The 18,618-nt window shown below is 42.7% G+C and overlaps 1 protein-coding gene across 1 annotated transcript in view; it reads left to right on the top strand.

Annotated features, from left to right (window-relative positions):
- LOC115480790 (solute carrier family 22 member 6-A-like) overlaps window positions 1–18,618 on the top strand; it is a 125,634-nt gene that overhangs the window by 83,036 nt on the left and 23,980 nt on the right. The window contains exon 7 of the mRNA XM_030219691.1: window positions 5,798–6,012. Coding sequence (XP_030075551.1) covers window positions 5,798–6,012 — 215 coding nt within the window. The remainder of the gene's footprint in view (window positions 1–5,797; window positions 6,013–18,618) is intronic.

Below are 18,618 nucleotides of genomic sequence, written 5' to 3'. Positions count from 1 at the left end.
CTTTGATGGCTCTTTGATCATTTCTATACTTTACCATAAGTTGATCATGGTCCTGCATATTTTTTTCAAATGTGACTTAGCCGTGATTGAAACAGGTCTAGATCAAACCATTTAACTTTTAGCCCTGGACATTTTTGCTTTGTTTCATTATTGCAGAAAAATATTCAAGTCTTGGGAATGCCCAAATCCCACCCCAAACACGGCCCTTGTGCAGAGAAAAACATCTCAAATCTGAGTTTTGAAAATCATGATTTGGATGTGTTTTGGAGGGAAATGTCCAAATGCCACTTTATGACATTTTTTAGATGCTTTCCTATTTTGAAAATGAGCCCCTTACTATACTGCCAATTTGTGTGTACACAGCAATACGGTTTACAATACTAAAAATGACAGAGGCACTGCGCACCATCTAAATATTGAAAGAAAGAAACAGAAACTCCATTGCATGTTAATAGTTTAAAAGGATAGTCAAAATATCAATAAAACATAAAGGTTTAAGCATATCGCAATGTCACCAGTCAAAACTGCACTGGAAGTCTTGATATATTAATTCAGGAAAACTAATTGGAACAGATGTGTGTATTTTCAGGTAAGTACAGCAAACAGGAAGAGAACCTCTACAGAGAATTAAGCCAAAACAGGTTGAAGTAGAGGTCGACCAAATGCTTGAAAATCCTTTTATTCAAAGCACCAGGACAAGGACCTGACATGGGCTGTGTTTCGGCGGATGGAGCCGCCTGCCTCAGGGGTCACAGCAGTATTCTCTCCAGCTTATTTCCAAAAGAGAAAAACGCCTATAGTGTGACCTAAATCGGGAGATAGACGTTTGTCTCGCAAAGGCGCCCAAATCGGTATAATCGAAAGCCGATTTTGGGCGTTTCCAACTGCACTCCGTCACGGAAACGAATAAAGTTGATGAGGGCGTGTCATAGGTGTGGTGGAGGCGGAACTGGGGCATGGTTATCAGCCGAGGAGAGATGGGCGTCTTTAGCTGATAATCGAAAAAAAAGGCGTTTTTACCGCGATTTTGGGTCACTTTTTTTGGACCCTTTTTTTTCACGAACAAGTCCCAAAAAAGTGCTCCAACTGCCCAGATGACCACTGGAGGGAATCAGGGATGACCTCCCCGGACTCCCCCAGTGGTCACTAACCCCCTCCCACCAAAAAAACCCCCACTTTACAAACTTTTTTTCCAGCCTGTATGCCAGCCTCAAATGCCGTACCCACCTCCATGACAGCAGAATGTGTTTGATCCTGTCACAGCCTTTCCCTGGGTCAGATGTGGCTCTCGGATGCACTACAGGGTCACATCAGCATTGCATTGTGGTGGGTGTAGGGTATTGGGCTCCGTGATTTCATTAGCTTGTGTTACAGTCTCACGATGTTGGTAGTTGGTAGGCTCTTCTCCCATGGTGCTTTTCCCCCTGCCTACTGGGTCAGAGTGTGCCCTGTTGTGTTTCATGTTGTAGTCCATGCGGTAGTGGCCATTTTTGTAAGCCAGTTTTAGTTCCCTTTCCTGTGTTAGCCACGTTACAGAACTTAGTTCTTACCTTGAATGTGATGAAAGAGGGCATTGTACAGCATTCTGCCAGCTCTGACCTACTGCTCATCTCAGTACCAGGGAGACTCGTTGCCAGTGGGGCACAACCTCTGATCTGCAGTTAACTGTGAGTAAACGCGGTTATTCCAATAAAGGACGTTTTCGGAGAGATTAGTCTTCAGGTGTCAACTGGTGTACCAAGGTTATATAGCAGCAACCAGTCCTAGAGGCCTGCGTGTATGCAGGTCCCTGGAGCACTTTTAGTGGGTACCGCAGTGCACTTCAGCCAGGTGGCCCCAGGCCCATCCCCCCCTTGTAACACGTGCTGATAAAGGGGAGGCCTCCAAAACCCACTGTACCCACATGTAGGTGCCCCCTTCACCCCTAAGAGCTATGGTAGTGTTGTACATTTGTGGGTAGTGGGTTTTGGGGGAGGGGGGTTGGGAGCTCAGCACCTGTGGTAAGGCAGCTATATGTGGGAGCTTTTTCTGAAATCCACCGCACTGACCTAGGGTGTCCAGTTGGTGTCCTGGCATATCAGGGGGGCGAGTGTACTACGAATCCTGGCCCCTCCCACGACCAAATGGCTCAGATTAGGATATTTTTGAGCTAGGCATTTTTAGTTTCCATTATTGCTAAAAAAAACAAACGCCCATTTTTTCGAAAATACGGTTCGGCCCGCCCCTTCACGGACCCGTTCTCGGAGATAAACGCCCATGGAGATAGGCATTTCCGTTCGATTATGCCCCTCCACGTGAGTTAGAGCAACTGGCTGTAAGGCTGGTGCAAAGGTTCTGGTAGGAACAGTAGTATCAGCAGTATAAAAGATGCCTGTAAAATGCAGTGTGTCCAAGCAACCACCATGTATTTTCAGGTAGACATACACATAGGGGGTCTGGGAGGGACTCACACTTATTCATATAACTTTATAGAATACTATAAATTACATATGTATCTTTAGCATTTAGGCACACACACGAGTATAAAAATTGATATAGAGAGTGCATTATCATTGTGGAATAAGATTCAAGCCATTAACTGATAGCAATTCCCATACAACTTTGGAACTGTAGACTGGCCTCTTATATAGATCTTGATATATGAACATGAAATCTCCTCCATACCCATAAGGTCGTTTATAAGAATCAGTATAAGCCCAGTATATTATCAATGGGTGAAAAATTAATTGAAAATCAGTCTAAAGTGTTAGGTATTATTTTAGACTCAAATTTGTCCTATACTGACCAGATCGATGCACTTAGCAAGAAAGGTTTTTTTCAACCTCAGAGAGTTCCGTGCGATCAGAGCATCATTCCACCCACATAATTTTGTAGCCACTTTTGAATTATTGCGATTCCTTATATGGTGGCATCTCAGTTAAATTGCAACATCGTTTACAATTCAGCATTTAGACTGATATTTAGTAGAGGTCGCTTTCAATCTATGTCTAGCTTTATGAAAGATCTTCACTGGTTACCTATTAAACAATGAATTAGATTTAAGCTAGCTTGCTTGTTTTTTAAAGTAATTTGCAGCCTGATTTCTGAAGATGTAATACATCTTTTGTTTTTTCCGACCATTGGATGGAGTAACTGTTTCTTAGGCACTTTACCCAAATGGGCTTTCCCACATCTAAAAACATATATTTAAAAAGGGTTCATGAGGATTTGTTTTCTTTTCAGGCAGTCAAGATTTGGAATGATCTCCCTCGAGACATTAGACCCATTCCATCATATTTTACTTTTAGAAAGGCCTTTAAAACATTTTTGTTTGAGTAATAACATAATTGTACTTGTTTGATGTAATTTCTAGTTAACAAAAAGTAATTCCCTTTTATTTGAAGGCTTATTCTGTTTGTTAACTGCTTTGGATCCATTGGGACAGTTGACACTATATAAAACATGAATAGAAGTAGAAATAGATGGTATATTTCCTAACCTGAAGGAGGACTGGTCCTCCTAGAAATAGATTATACCTATAGAGCTACTTACTATCATAGGCCTCCAGGCTTACTTAACTGTTATCATTAGATCCAAATCTGCAAAAGATGTTGAAATATGAAAGTACATGTCCAGAATCCATGTCCATCATTAAACTTGGACAAGCATTGAGATCAGTAGAAGGAATGAATGAGAAGCCACTGATACCAATAAGGAAGGAAGCAACAGAACTTGTGAAGGAAAAGAAAATAATTCATCAAGGAATTATATCAGCAAATGAGGAAAAAATGTTGCAAAGGCATAAGTATGGCAGAAAATAAGAACCGTTACTCCAGTAACGATTTGTTGATCAAACTGACACATGAATGGTTAAGGTCTGATGAACTGAAACCTAAGGATAAGCCATAAGCAGGTTTGCCTACCTTGTTTGGGGGGGGGGGGTTAGAAAAAGACAAGATTAATGTCAGAGGGGGAATTTTCTCTCCCTCCTGGCAGATGGTCATTGATAAGTCTTATCCCTCCCCTTCTCAACCTACACACTCTCTCTCTCTCTCTCTCTCTCTCTCTCTCTGCCCTCTTTATCACTCTCTCAGTCCCCATCCCTTCCTTCCAAGCCAGCCTCAACCTTCCTACCTGCCTTCTCAGTTGCAACTGCAACAGAGTTGATACAGTAACATATTTTCAGCCTTTGTATTTTTTTAATTTATTTTTCCTTTGTTCACATTTCCTCTCCTCTGAAATTTCTAAGTTTTTTCTTCTGTTACCCATTTTATTCTCTCACTATAAGAACATAAGAATAGCCATATTGGGTCAGACCAATGGTCCATCTAGCCCAGTATCCTGCTTCCAACAGTGGCCAATCCAGGTCACAAGTACCTGGCAGAAACCCAAATACTAGCAACATTCCACTACCAATCCCAGCTCAAGAGTTATTACCTAAGACATATTAAGTAAACTGAACAAGGAAAAAGTCTGAGCATTTCTGGATGTGTTTTGCATTGGCAAATTTCTGCTCCACAGGTAAGCAACAGGTTATGTTTGGTGAAATGCTATGTTAAAATAATGTGTTTTAAGTGCTAACTTAAATTTCTGGAACAGTATCTCAAGATGGCTGTCCCTATCCCTGTCATCCACTTATGACTAGATACAGTGAACTGCTATGGATTTACAGCCTATCTCACTAACACAGACTACTGTGGATTCTTTTGGATTCGTAATAAGTAAATGAAAACCTTTATTAGAGGAGCTAAATTCTACAATGATTAGGATATATACAATGATTAGCACATATACACACAATGATTAGCTGTATAAACAATCATTACATCACTGGTCTCTACATCTAAGCAATGCCAAGAGTTCTTAGACCAGGAAAAGAAGCAATACATACATACAACATCACTGGTCTCCATCATCCAGGCTCGTAACATAAGCTGGGGGGGGGGGGGGGGGGGTCCCGGTTCACAGCGAGAGCCAGGAGCTTTAGACCAGGAACAAATCCTCTGCGCAGTCCGTATGTTACTCACAGATGAGTGCCCACTCTGCTGTGACAAGCCCTCCCTTTTTATTAGGTTCTGAGCGCAAATTCAGAACTAGGGAAAGTTACAGAATGCTTCTAAGGAAAACTACAGAATGCTTCTCTGTTTAGGTACTGTGGGAACATGGTCACATGTTTTCCAACTCCAGGTGGCCAGGCTGGACCTGGAAACAAGAACCATCCTCCCCTTCACATATCAAATTAGTTAGAGCTGTGTCTTATCTTCTGCGTTCCAACTTATTTTCACACAATCAAAGTTAAACAAACAGAATTACTTCTAATCAACAATACAGACCCCGAGTGCATTGGTCGGTCCAGACAGGGTTGAAAAACAATCTTTAAAATTCACTTTCATTACATACAGCAAACTGGTTCCTGTCACACACTTGTTACTTGGGCTTGGATTTTCACACAGGCAAAGTAGACAGTTGTCTCCTGTGCCAACTGCCACAGCATGCTGACCCAGAGTTCAAAGCCTGTGTGAGCATACCCATTGTCCTGGAATTGCTGCCACAGCAGACAGTATGATGGGGATCCAGAGAAGGCCGTAGGGGGAGGAAGATTGTAAAAGGATGAGAATTGGGCAAAAGCAGCCTGCTCACTCAAACCATTCTCCCACCCTCCACCCCCTCCCAAATCCAGACATGGTGCCATATTTTCCAGCCATTAGCTGCTGCCATACATGTCACATGTCCTGTCACAATATTTCAAGTTTTTGGGTCTCAGTCCAAACCCACAGATAAACACATGAATTCTTTTTATTCCCATTACCATCTGCAGGTTCTCCACCAGTTTTTGCTATTATGGCTTGTTCTTGGACCTGCAGAACTTTGGAATCGATATCTACATGATGCAAATCATTTTTGGAGTCATTGACATCCCTGCTAAATTGATTACTACTGCATCATTGTGTTACTTTGGGCGCCACAGAACCCTGAGTACCTCCTCCTTCTTGGCCAGCCTGGTGATTCTGGCCGATATATTTGTGCCAAAAGGTGAAGATTCATTTTATCTTTGCTAAATGTAGCAAGTGGGTATGTGAGGGATGGCATTTTAAAAGCTGTAATTCCTCAATCATTCTGTTATAGTGAATCAGTGTATATATGCTGCAGCTGTTGGAACTGGTGGTCCCATAGAAATGTATTGGGGCATTGTATAGAGGGCTTCATTTCTCCTCTGCCCCACCATGTGCAGAAATTTCACTTGTAGCCACTTTATATACTGTACATTATTGAATAGTACCTCCATTTCTATTGCTAACACTTTTATTTGCTACATCCACGTTCCACCTATCTGCCAAAGTTGTTAGGTAAGTGCTGTCTTATATCTCTTTATTTTTATTTTATTATTTTTGTTACATTTGTAACCCGTGCTTTTCCCACTCATGGCAGGCTCATTGCGGCAGGCAATGGAGGGTTAAGTGACTTGCCCAGAATCACAAGGAGCTGCCTGTGCCGGGAATCAAACTCAGTTCCCCAGGACCAAAGTCCACCATCCTAACCACTAGGCCACTCCTCCACTCCACTCACCCAGAACCATCTCAATATTTTATTTAGTCTTGGAGACAGTGAATTAAATCCTTAAGTTCTTTAAAATATAGACTGTTTACTCCTTTTCTGCTTAATATAGCCCAGTAATGTCTTACTTATAGGTATGATATTAGATGCTTATCTAGGCTTCAGCATTGAAGTTTTGGGTTTACAGGGCCGGCTAAGTGCAATATTCAGCACTTAACCAGCCAGGGAAACCACATATATAGGATTGCATAAAAGTCAGTCATATCTTTATTTGGTGCTCCATAGCTGGTTAAGAGCTGAATAGTGAACTTAGCCGGCTATGTAACAGCAAATAATTTGAAAATCAAACAGGCCAGTTTAAAAGGGACACATGCCTGAAAAGGTACTCAATGCAACTTGATCAAGGAAAGAGTTGCCCTATCAAACTTCTTAAAACAAAATATCATTTTAGCTGAAATGTTATGAATTTTTGAAGTCATATAAGTATTGCCACACTGGGACATGCCCTCTTACACTTTAGCCACCCCTGCGATGGACTGCAGTTGAGGGCGGCCAAAATCGGCTTTCGATTATGCCGATTTCACCGCACTTGAGAGATGACTGGCCATCTCCCGATTTGTGTCGGAAGATGGCCGGCCTTCTCTTTTGAAAATAAGCAGTAAAAGGAAACAGGGAATTCGGAAAGTCGCTCCCAGAATAAACTTGATGGCAGAGGGAAAGGTAATCTAAATATAGAAAACCAACTAAACTCACTATGCAGCTGGAAAGCAATGAGCACAAATGCTCGTAGTCTAGGTAAAAAGGTTCAAGACTTGCAAGCCCTGATGTTTGAAGAAAACCTGGATATTGTTGCTATTACAGAGATGTGGTTCAATGATTCCCATGAACGGCATGTGACTATACCAGGCTATAATCTTTTTAGAAACGATAGAGGGGGCCAAAGGGGTGGAGGAGTGGTGCTGTATGTGAGAGACAATATCAGAGCGGCTGAAATGCGGGGCACCTGGAGAAAGGAAGAAGCTTTATGGATCGTCCTGGAAAGAGAAAATGGAACCTGTATCCACACGGGGGTTATCTACAGACCTCCTACACAAATGGAGAAGCTAGACAAGGATCTGATAGAGGATACTCAAAAGATTGGTATGAAAGGGAAGATGCTACTGTTAGGAGATTTCAACATGTTTCATGTGGATTGGAACATCCCGTCTGTGGAATCGGAAAGAAGTAGGGAGATTGTGGACGCCTGTCAAAATGCCTTGTTCAGACAAATGGTGACGGACCCCACGAGGGAAGAGTCAATGCTGGATCTAGTGTTCACTAATGGAGGTAGTGTTTCTGATATCTGGGTGGGTGCCCACCTATGTAATAGTGATCATCACACCGTATGGTTTGATATAAGGGAGAAGGCATAGTGCGGATGCACAAAACTCAAAGTACTGGATTTCAGACATACTTTGATAAAATGGGGGAATACCTGAAAAAGGAGCTGTTGGAGTGGGAAGGCATAGGAGAAGTAGAACATCAGTGGTCAAAGCTGAAGGCTGCTATAAATATGGCGACTGATCTTTACACGAGGAAAGTAAACAAAAACAAGAGAAACAGAAGCCTATATGGTTCTCCAACCAAGTAGCTGAAAAAATAAGAGCAAAAGAGGCTTTGTTCAAGAAATACAAAAGAATGCAACGAGAGGATCATGGAAAAGATTATCAGATTAAACTCAAAGAAATGAAGACGGAAATATGGCTAGCGAAAGCGCGAGCAGAAGAAAAAATGGCTAAAGATGTAAAAAGAGGTGACAAGACCTTTTCAGATATATTGGAAAAAGGAGAAAAGATAGGAATGGAATTGCGAGACTGAAAGATAATGAGAATGGTTATGTGGAAAGTAAGGAGGATAAAGCGAATGCGCTATGCAATTGCTTCTCTTCGGTGTTTATGGAGGAAAATCCTAGTGAAGGACTGTGGTTGGCTGCCAAAGGAATATCTGGGAATGGAATGGATACTGTGCTGTTTACGGAAGAAAGAGTTTATAAACAGCTTGAGAATCTGAAGGTTGACAAAGCTATGGGGCCAGATGGGATTCATCCCAGGATACTGAGGGAGCTCAGGGAGGGACCTCTTAAAGATTTAATAGATCTTTAGAGACAGGAGAGGTTCCGCGAGATTGGAGACGAGCGGATGTGGTCCCGCTTCACATAAGTGGAGACAGGGAAGAAGTGGGAAACTACAGACCGGTAAGTCTCACATCGGTGGTAGGAAAAATAATGGAGACGCTGCTCAAAAGAAAGGATAGTTAACTTCCTAGAAGACAACGGGTTACAGGACCTGAGGCAACATGGCTTTACCAAAGGAAAATCCTGCCAAACGAATCTCATTGACTTCTTTGACTGGGTGACAAAAGAACTAGATGAAGGTCGATGCTGGATCTGGTGCTCACAAATGGGGATAGTGTGTCAAATGTCTGAGTGGGTGCACACCTGGGAAGCAGTGACCATCAAACGGTTTGGTTTGATATAATGGCTGAAGTGGAGGGCGGCCACTCTAAACTCAAAGTCCTGGATTTCACTAAAGTGCTGACTTTAGTAAAATGGGGGAATACCTGAGGAAGGAGATGATGGGCTGGGAGGACGAACGTGAAGTGGAAGGGCAGTGGTCCAGGCTGAAAGAAGTAATAAATAGGGCCACAAACCTTTATGTAAGGAGAGTAAATAAAAGCAAGAGAAAAAGGAAACCGATATGGTTCTCCAAGCAAGTGGCTGAGAAAATAAAGGCTATAGAGTTAGCGTTCCAGAAATATAGAAAATCTCAAGAAGAGGAACACGGGGAGGAATACCGGATGAAACTAAAAGAAACCAAGAGAGAGGTACGTCTGGCGAAGGCGCAAGCGGAAGAACAAATGGGTAGAAATGTAAGGAGGGGCGACAAAAATTTCTTCAGGTATATTTAGTGAAAGAAGAATAACTAAAAAGGGAATTGTGAGACTAAAAGATACAGTGAACCGCTATGTAGATAATGATGAAGAAAAAGCCAATTTGCTAAATAAATACTTTTGTTCTGTTTTCACTGAAGAAAATCCTGGAGAAGGACCGTGAGGGACTGGCAAAAGTACACCTGAGAATGGAATGGATATAGCACCGTTCACGGAAGAGAGTGTGTATCAACAACTTGGAAAGCTAAAGGTGGACAAAGCCATGGGACCGGACGGGATCCACCCCAGAATATTGAGGGAGCTCAGAGAGGTTCTTGCGGGTCCTCTTAAAGATTTGTTTAATAAATCCTTGGAGACGGGAGAGGTTCCGAGGCACTGGAGAACGGCGGAGGTGGTACCTCTTCACAAAAGTGGTGATAGGGAAGAAGCTGGAAACTACAGGCCGGTAAGCCTCACTTCGGTTATTGGAAAAGTAATGGAAGCCATGCTGAAGGAAAGGATAGTGAATTTCCTAGAAGCCAACAAGTTGCAAGATCCGTTTGCATGGTTTTACCAGAGGGAAATTGTGCCAAACGAATCTCATTGAATTCTTTGATTGGGTAACTGGAGAATTGAATCATCAACGTGCTATAGAAGTAATCTACTTAGATTTTAGCAAAGCTTTTGACATGGTTCCCCACAGGAGGCTCTTAAATAAACTAGATGGGCTGAAGATAGGTCCCGAAGTGGTGAACTGGATTAGGAACTGGTTGACGGACAGACGACAGAGGGTGGTGGTAAATGGAGTTCGCTCGGAGGGAAAGGTGAGTAGTGGAGTGCCTCAGGGATCGGTGCTGGGGCCGATTCTGTTCAATATATTTGTGAGTGACATTGCCGAAGGGTTAGAAGGTAAAGTTTGCATATTTGCGGATGATACTAAGATTTGCAACAGAGTGGACACCTGGGAGGGAGTGGAAAGCATGAAAAGGGATCTGAGGAAGCTAGAAGAATGGTCTAAGGTTTGGCAATTAAAATTCAATGCGAAGAAATGCAAAGTGATGCATTTAGGGAGTAGAAACCCATGAGAGACTTATGTGTTAGGCGGTGAGAGTCTGATAGGTACTGAGGGGGAGAGGGATCTTGGGGTGATAGTATCCGAGGATCTGAAGGTGACGAAACAGTGTGACAAGGCGGTGGCCATAGCGAGAAGGTTGCTAGGCTGTATAGAGAGAGGTGTGATCAGCAGAAGAAAGGAAGTGTTGATGCCCCTGTACAAGTCATTGGTGAGGCCCCACCTGGAGTATTGTGTTCAGTTTTGGAGGCCGTACCTTGCGAAGGATGTTAAAAAAATGGAAGCGGTGCAAAGAAAAGCCACGAGAATGGTATGGGATTTGCGTTCCAAGACGTATGAGCAAAGACTTGCTGACCTGAACATCTATACCCTGGAGGAAAGGAGGAACAGGGGTGATATGATACAGACGTTCAAATACTTGAAAGGTATTAATCCGCAAACAAATCTTTTCCGGAGATGGGAAGGCAGTAGAACGAGAGGACATGAAATGAGATTGAAGGGGGGCAGACTCAAAAAAGATGTCAGGAAGTATTTTTTCACGGAGAGGGTGGTGGATGCTTGGAATGCCCTTCTGCGGGAGGTGGTGGAGATGAAAACGGTAACGGAATTCAAACATGCGTGGGATATGCATAAAGGAATCCTGTGCAGTAGGAATGGATCCTCAGAAGCTTAGCCAAAATTAGGTGGCGGAGCAGGTGGGGGAAGAGAGGTTGGTGGTTGGGAGGTGAGGATAGTGGAGGGCAGACTTATACAGTCTGTGCCAGAGCCGGTGATGGGAGGCGGGACTGGTGGTTGGGAGGCGGGAAATACTGCTGGGCAGACTTGTACGGTCTATGCCCTGAAAAAGGCAGGTACAAATCAAGGTAAGGTATACACATATGAGTTTATCTTGTTGGGCAGACTGGATGGACCATGGCGGTCTTTTTCTGCCGTCATCTACTATATGTTACTATGCTAGATGTAATCTACTTGGATTTCAGCAAAGCCTTTGATACATTTCCCCACAGAAGACTCTTGAATAAGCTGAAATGGCTGAACTTAGGACTGAAAGTGGTGAACTGGATAGAAAACTAGTTGACTGACAGGTGGCAGAGGGCGGTGGTAAATGGAATCCACTCGGAGGAAAGGAAGGTGAGCAGTGGGGTTCCTCAGGGGTCAGTGCTGGGGCCCATTTTGTTTAATATATTTGTGAGAGATATTGCTGAAGGGTTGGAAGTCACACAAATCTTCTGTGATCCTACACACAGTCAAAGATTTGTGTGACTTTGCAATCCCCAGTGTTTCTCTGTGTGTTTCTTTATCACAGGGATAACAACAGTAGCTTTATATTGCAGTGAAGTTTTTTTCTCTCTTCACCTGAGAATTTGTTGGATACAAAGATCAGCGATATCCACTACTACTACTACTACTAAGAACTGGGTCCAGTATGCCATTGTTCTCTATGGCTTATTGACTGATTTTTATTGAGCCTGTGCTCTGATGATATACAGAGACTGAAGAAACTGCAATTCAGGGATTATGCTTAATGCTCTCTGTGGGACTTGCATATGTATGTGATCAGGGTATAAGTGTGGTGTGGATGGCAGTGCAAGTGAGTTGCAGGGATATTATTTAGTAATATTTAATGCACTGATTTGTTTTCACTAATAAAGATTTTGTAATTTATATAGAACAGGAGTACTGCTTGTTATAAAAGTTAAAATTTAATGCCAATAAATGCAGAGTGATGTATTTGGGGTGTAGAAACCCAAAAAATAGATGCCGAATAGGAGGGGAGAGATTAGTAAGCTCGACTCAGGAGAGAAACCTTGGGGTGTTGATGTCGGAGGATCTGAAGGTGAAGAAACAATGTGACAAGGTGACAGCCGTGACCAGAAGGATGCTAGGCTGCATAGAGAGGGGCATAACCAGCAGAAGAAAGGTGGTGTTGATACCCCTCTACAAGTCGTTAGTGAGGCCCCACTGAGAGTATTGTGTTCAGTTTTGGAGGCCGTATCTTGCTAAAGATGTAAAAAGACTGGAAGTGGTGCAAAGAAAAGCTACAAAAATGGTTGCAAACCATATGAGGAGAGACTTCCAGACCTGAACATGCATACCTTGGAGGAAAGGAGAAACAGGGGTGACATGATACAGATGTTCAAATATTTGAAAGGTATTAATCCGTAAATGTAATTTTTCCAGAGACGGGAAAGTGGTAGAAGTAGAGGACATGAATTGAGGTTGAAGAGGGGCAGACTAAGGAGTAATGTCAGGAAGTATTTTTTCACGGAGAAGTTGGTAGATACATGGTATGCCCTCCCGCGGGAGGTGGTGAAGATGAAAACAGTAATGGAATTCAAGCATACGTGAGATAAACACAAAGGAATCCTGTTTAGAAGGAATGGATCTATGGAATCTTAGCGGAGATAGAGTGGCGATGCCGGTATTTGGAGAATAAAACCGGTGCAGGGTGGACTTCTACGGTCTGTGCACTGATCATGACTGAATAGATATGGAGGGGCTGGAGTGTAAATTTTAAGGGGCTTCGACGTTAGCTTCAGAACTTTTAGTACAGGAACAGTGCTGGGCAGACTTTTACGGTCCATGCCCTGAGAAAGGCAGGGACAAATCAAACTCAGGTATACATATAAAGTATTACATACCATGTAAAATGAGTTTATCTTGTTGAGCAGACTGGATGGACCGTTCAGGTCTTTAGCTGCCGTCATTTACTACTTATGTTAGTATGTAAATCTTCCTTGCTGAAGACCGAAGCAAAGAATTCATTTAATCTCTCCACTATGGCTTTGTGTTCCCTGATTGCCCCTTTTACCCCTCAGTCATCTAGCGGTCCAACCAATTCTTTTACTGGCTTCTTGATTTTAATATACCTAAAAAAAAAATGTCCTATGTGTTTTTGCCTCCAATGCAATCTTTTTTTCAAAGTCCCTCTTTGCCTTCCTTATCAGCGCTTTGCAATACTGATCTCAACCGCTGAAAGGCAAGCTAAACTAACACAAAAGACCAGAACATCAGATCCCACACCAAAGAACAAAGCCCTATCACGCATTCAATCATCAGAATACAGTCTTAATAGTAGCCACAGGGAATATATACCATAATGAATACCCTCAAACTACTCCTAATAATCTACTCCTTAACACTGATCCACTTAACACTAACCACCCCACTTGCAGAAAGCAACATCATACCCATACTACACAATCATCATAGACTGATCAAATATACCTCACCTCATCAAACTGACAACAACTTAAACAAAGGAAGAACACTAACATGCGAACAACCACAACAGAAGGGAAAGAAGGGCCCAAACAAACTTACCTTAACAAAGAAACAACAACTAACAAAAGTCCATACAACACCAAATACAGAAGACCCATTCCAAACAATCCAAGTGGGCTACATCAACGCCAGATCCGCTGTAAATAAACAGCAATACTAACAGACTGGATCATGTCAGAAAACCTTGACCTACTCTTCCTCAATGAAACCTGGATCCATGACCAAAAGGACCCCATAATCCTAGACCTGTGCCCTCCAGGTTACAAAATCACACAATGGATCAGAAAAGAAAAGAGAGGCGGAGGCATAGCACTAATCTATCGATCCCACTTTACCACCGAAACCATTGCCGAGTCCATAACACCTCAACTTGAAATTGTCTCAATCAGAATCCACAACAAACCCCTGCATGATCATTTGAATTGTGTCTTGTTTTACAGACCTCCAGGTCAGGGCCGTGCCAACCCGGTAAGCCGGGTAAGCGCCGCAGGGGGGCGCCTGCCTTCAAGGGCGCCGGCCGCGGCGCTGCCGTCCAGTTGAATTTTAAAATTTTTAAAAAATTAACTTTACCGCGTTGGCGCATCGGCGCGTATGCGCATGCGCTGCTTCCTCGCTCGCGGATGCCGAGCACATTGCGAGTCGCCTCCTCTCCCTCTGCAACTTAAGGTCCGTCCTCCCTCCCTCTCAGTCTGACATCCCGCCTTGCCGAAAACAGGAAGCTGCGTCAGAGGTGAGCGGGCCCAAGGAGGAGGTTAGATCAGTTCACTGGAAGAGCTGAAGCCAAAACAACAGCAGGCCCAGGCTTCATTCCTGCTCAAAAAACCACAGCAGCCAAAGTCCAGGAGCTCCACTGGAAACTCAAATATGTATGTATTTAAGGGTTTCATAGTGAGCCCATTTTTAATTAGCACTCTGACCCCTGTCCTTCAGTACTGTATAGACCAGATGGGGGGGAAAATAACACCTGGCATAGTCAGGAGAAAGCAGGCTAGCGGAAGATGCCCTATAAAACCATCTTTATGATAGTAACATAGTAAATGACGGCAGAAAAAGACCTGCATGGTCCATCCAGTCTGCCCAATAAGATAAACTCATATGTGTATACCTTACCTTGATTTGTACCTGCCTTTTTCAGGGCACAGACCGTACAAGTCTGCCCAGCAGTATTTCCCGCCTCCCAACCACCAGTCCCGCCTCCTATCTCCGGCTCTGGTACAGACTGTATAAGTCTGCCCTCCACTATCCTCGCCTTCCAACTACCAACCTCTCTTCCCCCACCTGCTCCGCCACCCAATTTTGGCTAAGCTTCTGAGGATCCATTGCTACTGCACAGGATTCCTTTATGCACATCCCACGCATGTTTGAATTCCGTTACCGTTTTCATCTCCACCACCTCCCGCGGGAGGGCATTCCAAGCATCCACCACCCTCTCTGTGAAAAAATACTTCCTGACATCTTTTTTGAGTCTGCCCCCCTTCAATCTCATTTCATGTCCTCTCGTTCTACCGCCTTCCCATCTCCGGAAAAGATTTGTTTGCGGATTAATACCTTTCAAGTATTTGAACGTCTGTATCATATCACCCCTGTTCCTCCTTTCCTCCAGGGTATACATGTTCAGGTCAGCAAGTCTCTGCTCATACGTCTTGGAACGCAAATCCCATACCATACCATTCTCGTAGCTTTTCTTTGCACCGCTTCCATTTTTTTAACATCCTTCGCAAGATACGGCCTCCAAAACTGAACACAATACTCCAGGTGGGGCCTCACCAACGACTTGTACAGGGGCATCAACACTTCCTTTCTTCTGCTGATCACACCTCTCTCTATACAGCCTAGCAACCTTCTCGCTACGGCCACCGCCTTGTCACACTGTTTCGTCGCCTTCAGATCCTTGGATACTATCACCCCAAGGTCCCTCTCCCCCTCAGTACCTATCAGACTCTCCCCGCCTAACACATACGTCTCTCGTGGGTTTCTACTCCCTAAATGCATCACTTTGCATTTCTTCACATTGAATTTTAATTGCCAAACCTTAGACCATTCTTCTTGCTTCCTCAGATCCCTTTCATGCTTTCCACTCCCTCCCGGGTGTCTACTCTGTTGCAAATCTTAGTATCATCCTTTTTTGTATTCATCTGTTTTGTACTAGTTTACCTTTTAGATACACAAATGGATTATTCTGTTTTGTACATGTTTCAGGGGCAAGTGGTTTATAAGTCAAAATAAAAATAAATAATTTGTTTCATGCAGATCTTTTTTGTTTAAACATAACTAAATGGGCTATAAGCCCCTAATGCAGTCCATTGGTTTTTTCATATGTTCTTCGAGGGACTGAAATGTGCTTATGTTTCTTCATTCAGGACAAAGTTTAGCATTTTCTTTTCATTTCATTAATTTTTATTACATTTTTAACTTCAAAAAATAGTTAACTTGTCTTCTATCTCAAATCAAATCCACAATCAGCAAAAACCTCTTGAACTATTGGAAATGTATGTTTTTGATAAATGTTTACTTGCTTTTCATGTCACATTTTTATTAATGTAAAAATGCAGCATTTTTACATGAAAATATTAACATGGAAGTAGTCTCTCTACAGCAGTAGATTATTTCCGTATGAATTTTTATATCTGCAGAGTCAGGAAACCAGGGACTGTAATTCAATAATGAAATGCTTTGAAAACTGCTGTTTAAAGAGTCGCAGTCCACTAAATCTGGAGCCGAGAGAGAAAATAATTTGATGCATGGAATAGAGAATGACGGGACGGTGACAGGGGACAAACTTTGTCCCCAGGCCATTTTCTACTTTAAAACCTAAATTCTACAGCCCTTGTCATTCACCTTTTATGGTAATGGGCTGAAAAAGGAGGCAGGGTGGGAGAAGAGAGAAAGGCAATGCCACATTGGGGGGGGGGGGGGCACCAACTGATAGTCTGCAGGGGGGCGCCAGAGACCCTAGGCACTGCCCTGCTCCAGGTAATTGGAACGAAGACCAGACTAACTTCATGGACTTCATCTCAAACACATGTGTGACCAACTCCAATATACTAGTATTAGGAGACATCAACCTTCACTTAGAAGACCAGAACCCTATCAACGCACGAGAATGTAAGGAATTCCTCCATTTATGGGATCTCAAATGGCCACAAATGCAAGCAACCCACGTCAAAGGGCACACACTCGATCTCATCTCACACAAACTTTCAACAGACCAGAACCTAACAATAACAGATACTAAATGGACAGAAACACCCTGGACTGACCACTACAAACTAAACATTTCCCTACATTGGCGGAAGAAGGGTTTACAACGAATACAAGAACACACATCCTACAGCACAAGAGGTCAAGTAGACACGAAAACATTCTGGCAACTGATATACAATAATGAATGGACAGCAACCAGACTCCATATACTACCTCATAGAATGGGATAAAAGATGCAAAAGCATACTAGATGAAATTGCACCCTTACGAACAAGAACCTCACGCAAGCATAACTTGACACCATGGTTCAATGATGAACTGAAAAAGCTAAAAACACAAACCAGGAAACTCGAACGAGCATGGAGTAAAACTAAAGATGACCATACACTCAACACATGGAAACAAACAAAGAAAATACAAATACGCAATAAGACAGACCAAAAGATCATACTATAAAACCAAAATAGGGACAGATTACAAAGACACAAAGAAATTATACCAACTCGTGAACAAACTCCTAGACACCAACTTGGTCACTACCATGAATACAGACATCCCATCTGCAGATAAACTTGTGAAGTATTTCAATGAAAAAATTGTAAACCAACGCAACATGCTACCTTAGAACAACACTGACAATGAAAACTTCTTTAATGAGTTGGACCTAACCATTGGAGAATACCCAGCAGACTGGACCTGGTTAAACTTTGCTCTCCTTACCGTTGAAACAGTTACCCAGGCGATTAGTAGGTTTTCCAACACTCACTGTAAACTAGATACCTGTCCCAGCTACCTAATGAAATCCGCCCCTGACCGCTTCATAGCAGACCTCACATCCCACCTAAATTGCATGCTTCAGCAAGGCCTCTTCCGTAAGGAAAATGGCAATATCCTACTCACCACAATACCAAAAGATACCAAGAAAAAAAACTAATGAAATCACTAACTACCATCCAGTAGCATCTATCCCGTTGGTGGTCAAACTGATGGAAAGCATGGTAACCAAACAACTTACAGATTATATAAACAAATTCTCAATATTACACGAATCACAGTCAGGTTTTCACCCCCTCCACAGCACTGAAACAGTATTACTCACTCTTCTAGCCAAATTCAAGCAGGAAATAGCTACAGGCAAAAACATCCTTCTCCTCCAATTCGACATGTCTAGTGCATTCGACATGGTAAAACCATAATATATTAATAAAATTACTAGATAAGTTTGGGATTGGTGGAAACATACTTAGCTGGAGCAAGGGCTTCCTAACCACAAGAACATATGAAGTAAAATCAAATTCAAACATATCATCACCGTGGAAAGCAGACTATGGAGTACCACAAGGATCACTGCTATCACCGATCCTATTCAACCTAACCAAACTAAAGCACGTAATGGACATAACACAACTCTTCCATTCTACGATTCCCTAATGTGGCTCACATGAACTTTATCTTACCACAACATCACTTTGTAGTTGTTCACACCAGAGTCTGCAAACGCCTCTCCGGTACTATGTAAGCCACATTGAACCTACAAATAGGTGGGAAAATGTGGGATACAAATGTAACAAATAAATAAATAAATGTTATCGTAGTATCCTTTTTGAAAGTTAAAC

The sequence above is a fragment of the Microcaecilia unicolor genome, chromosome 11 (genome assembly GCF_901765095.1).
Source record: "Microcaecilia unicolor chromosome 11, aMicUni1.1, whole genome shotgun sequence".
Classification (NCBI taxonomy): Eukaryota; Metazoa; Chordata; class Amphibia; order Gymnophiona; family Siphonopidae; genus Microcaecilia; species Microcaecilia unicolor.
The sequence above is the reverse complement of the archived record's forward strand: the minus strand, read 5'-3'. Positions and strand labels throughout refer to the sequence as shown.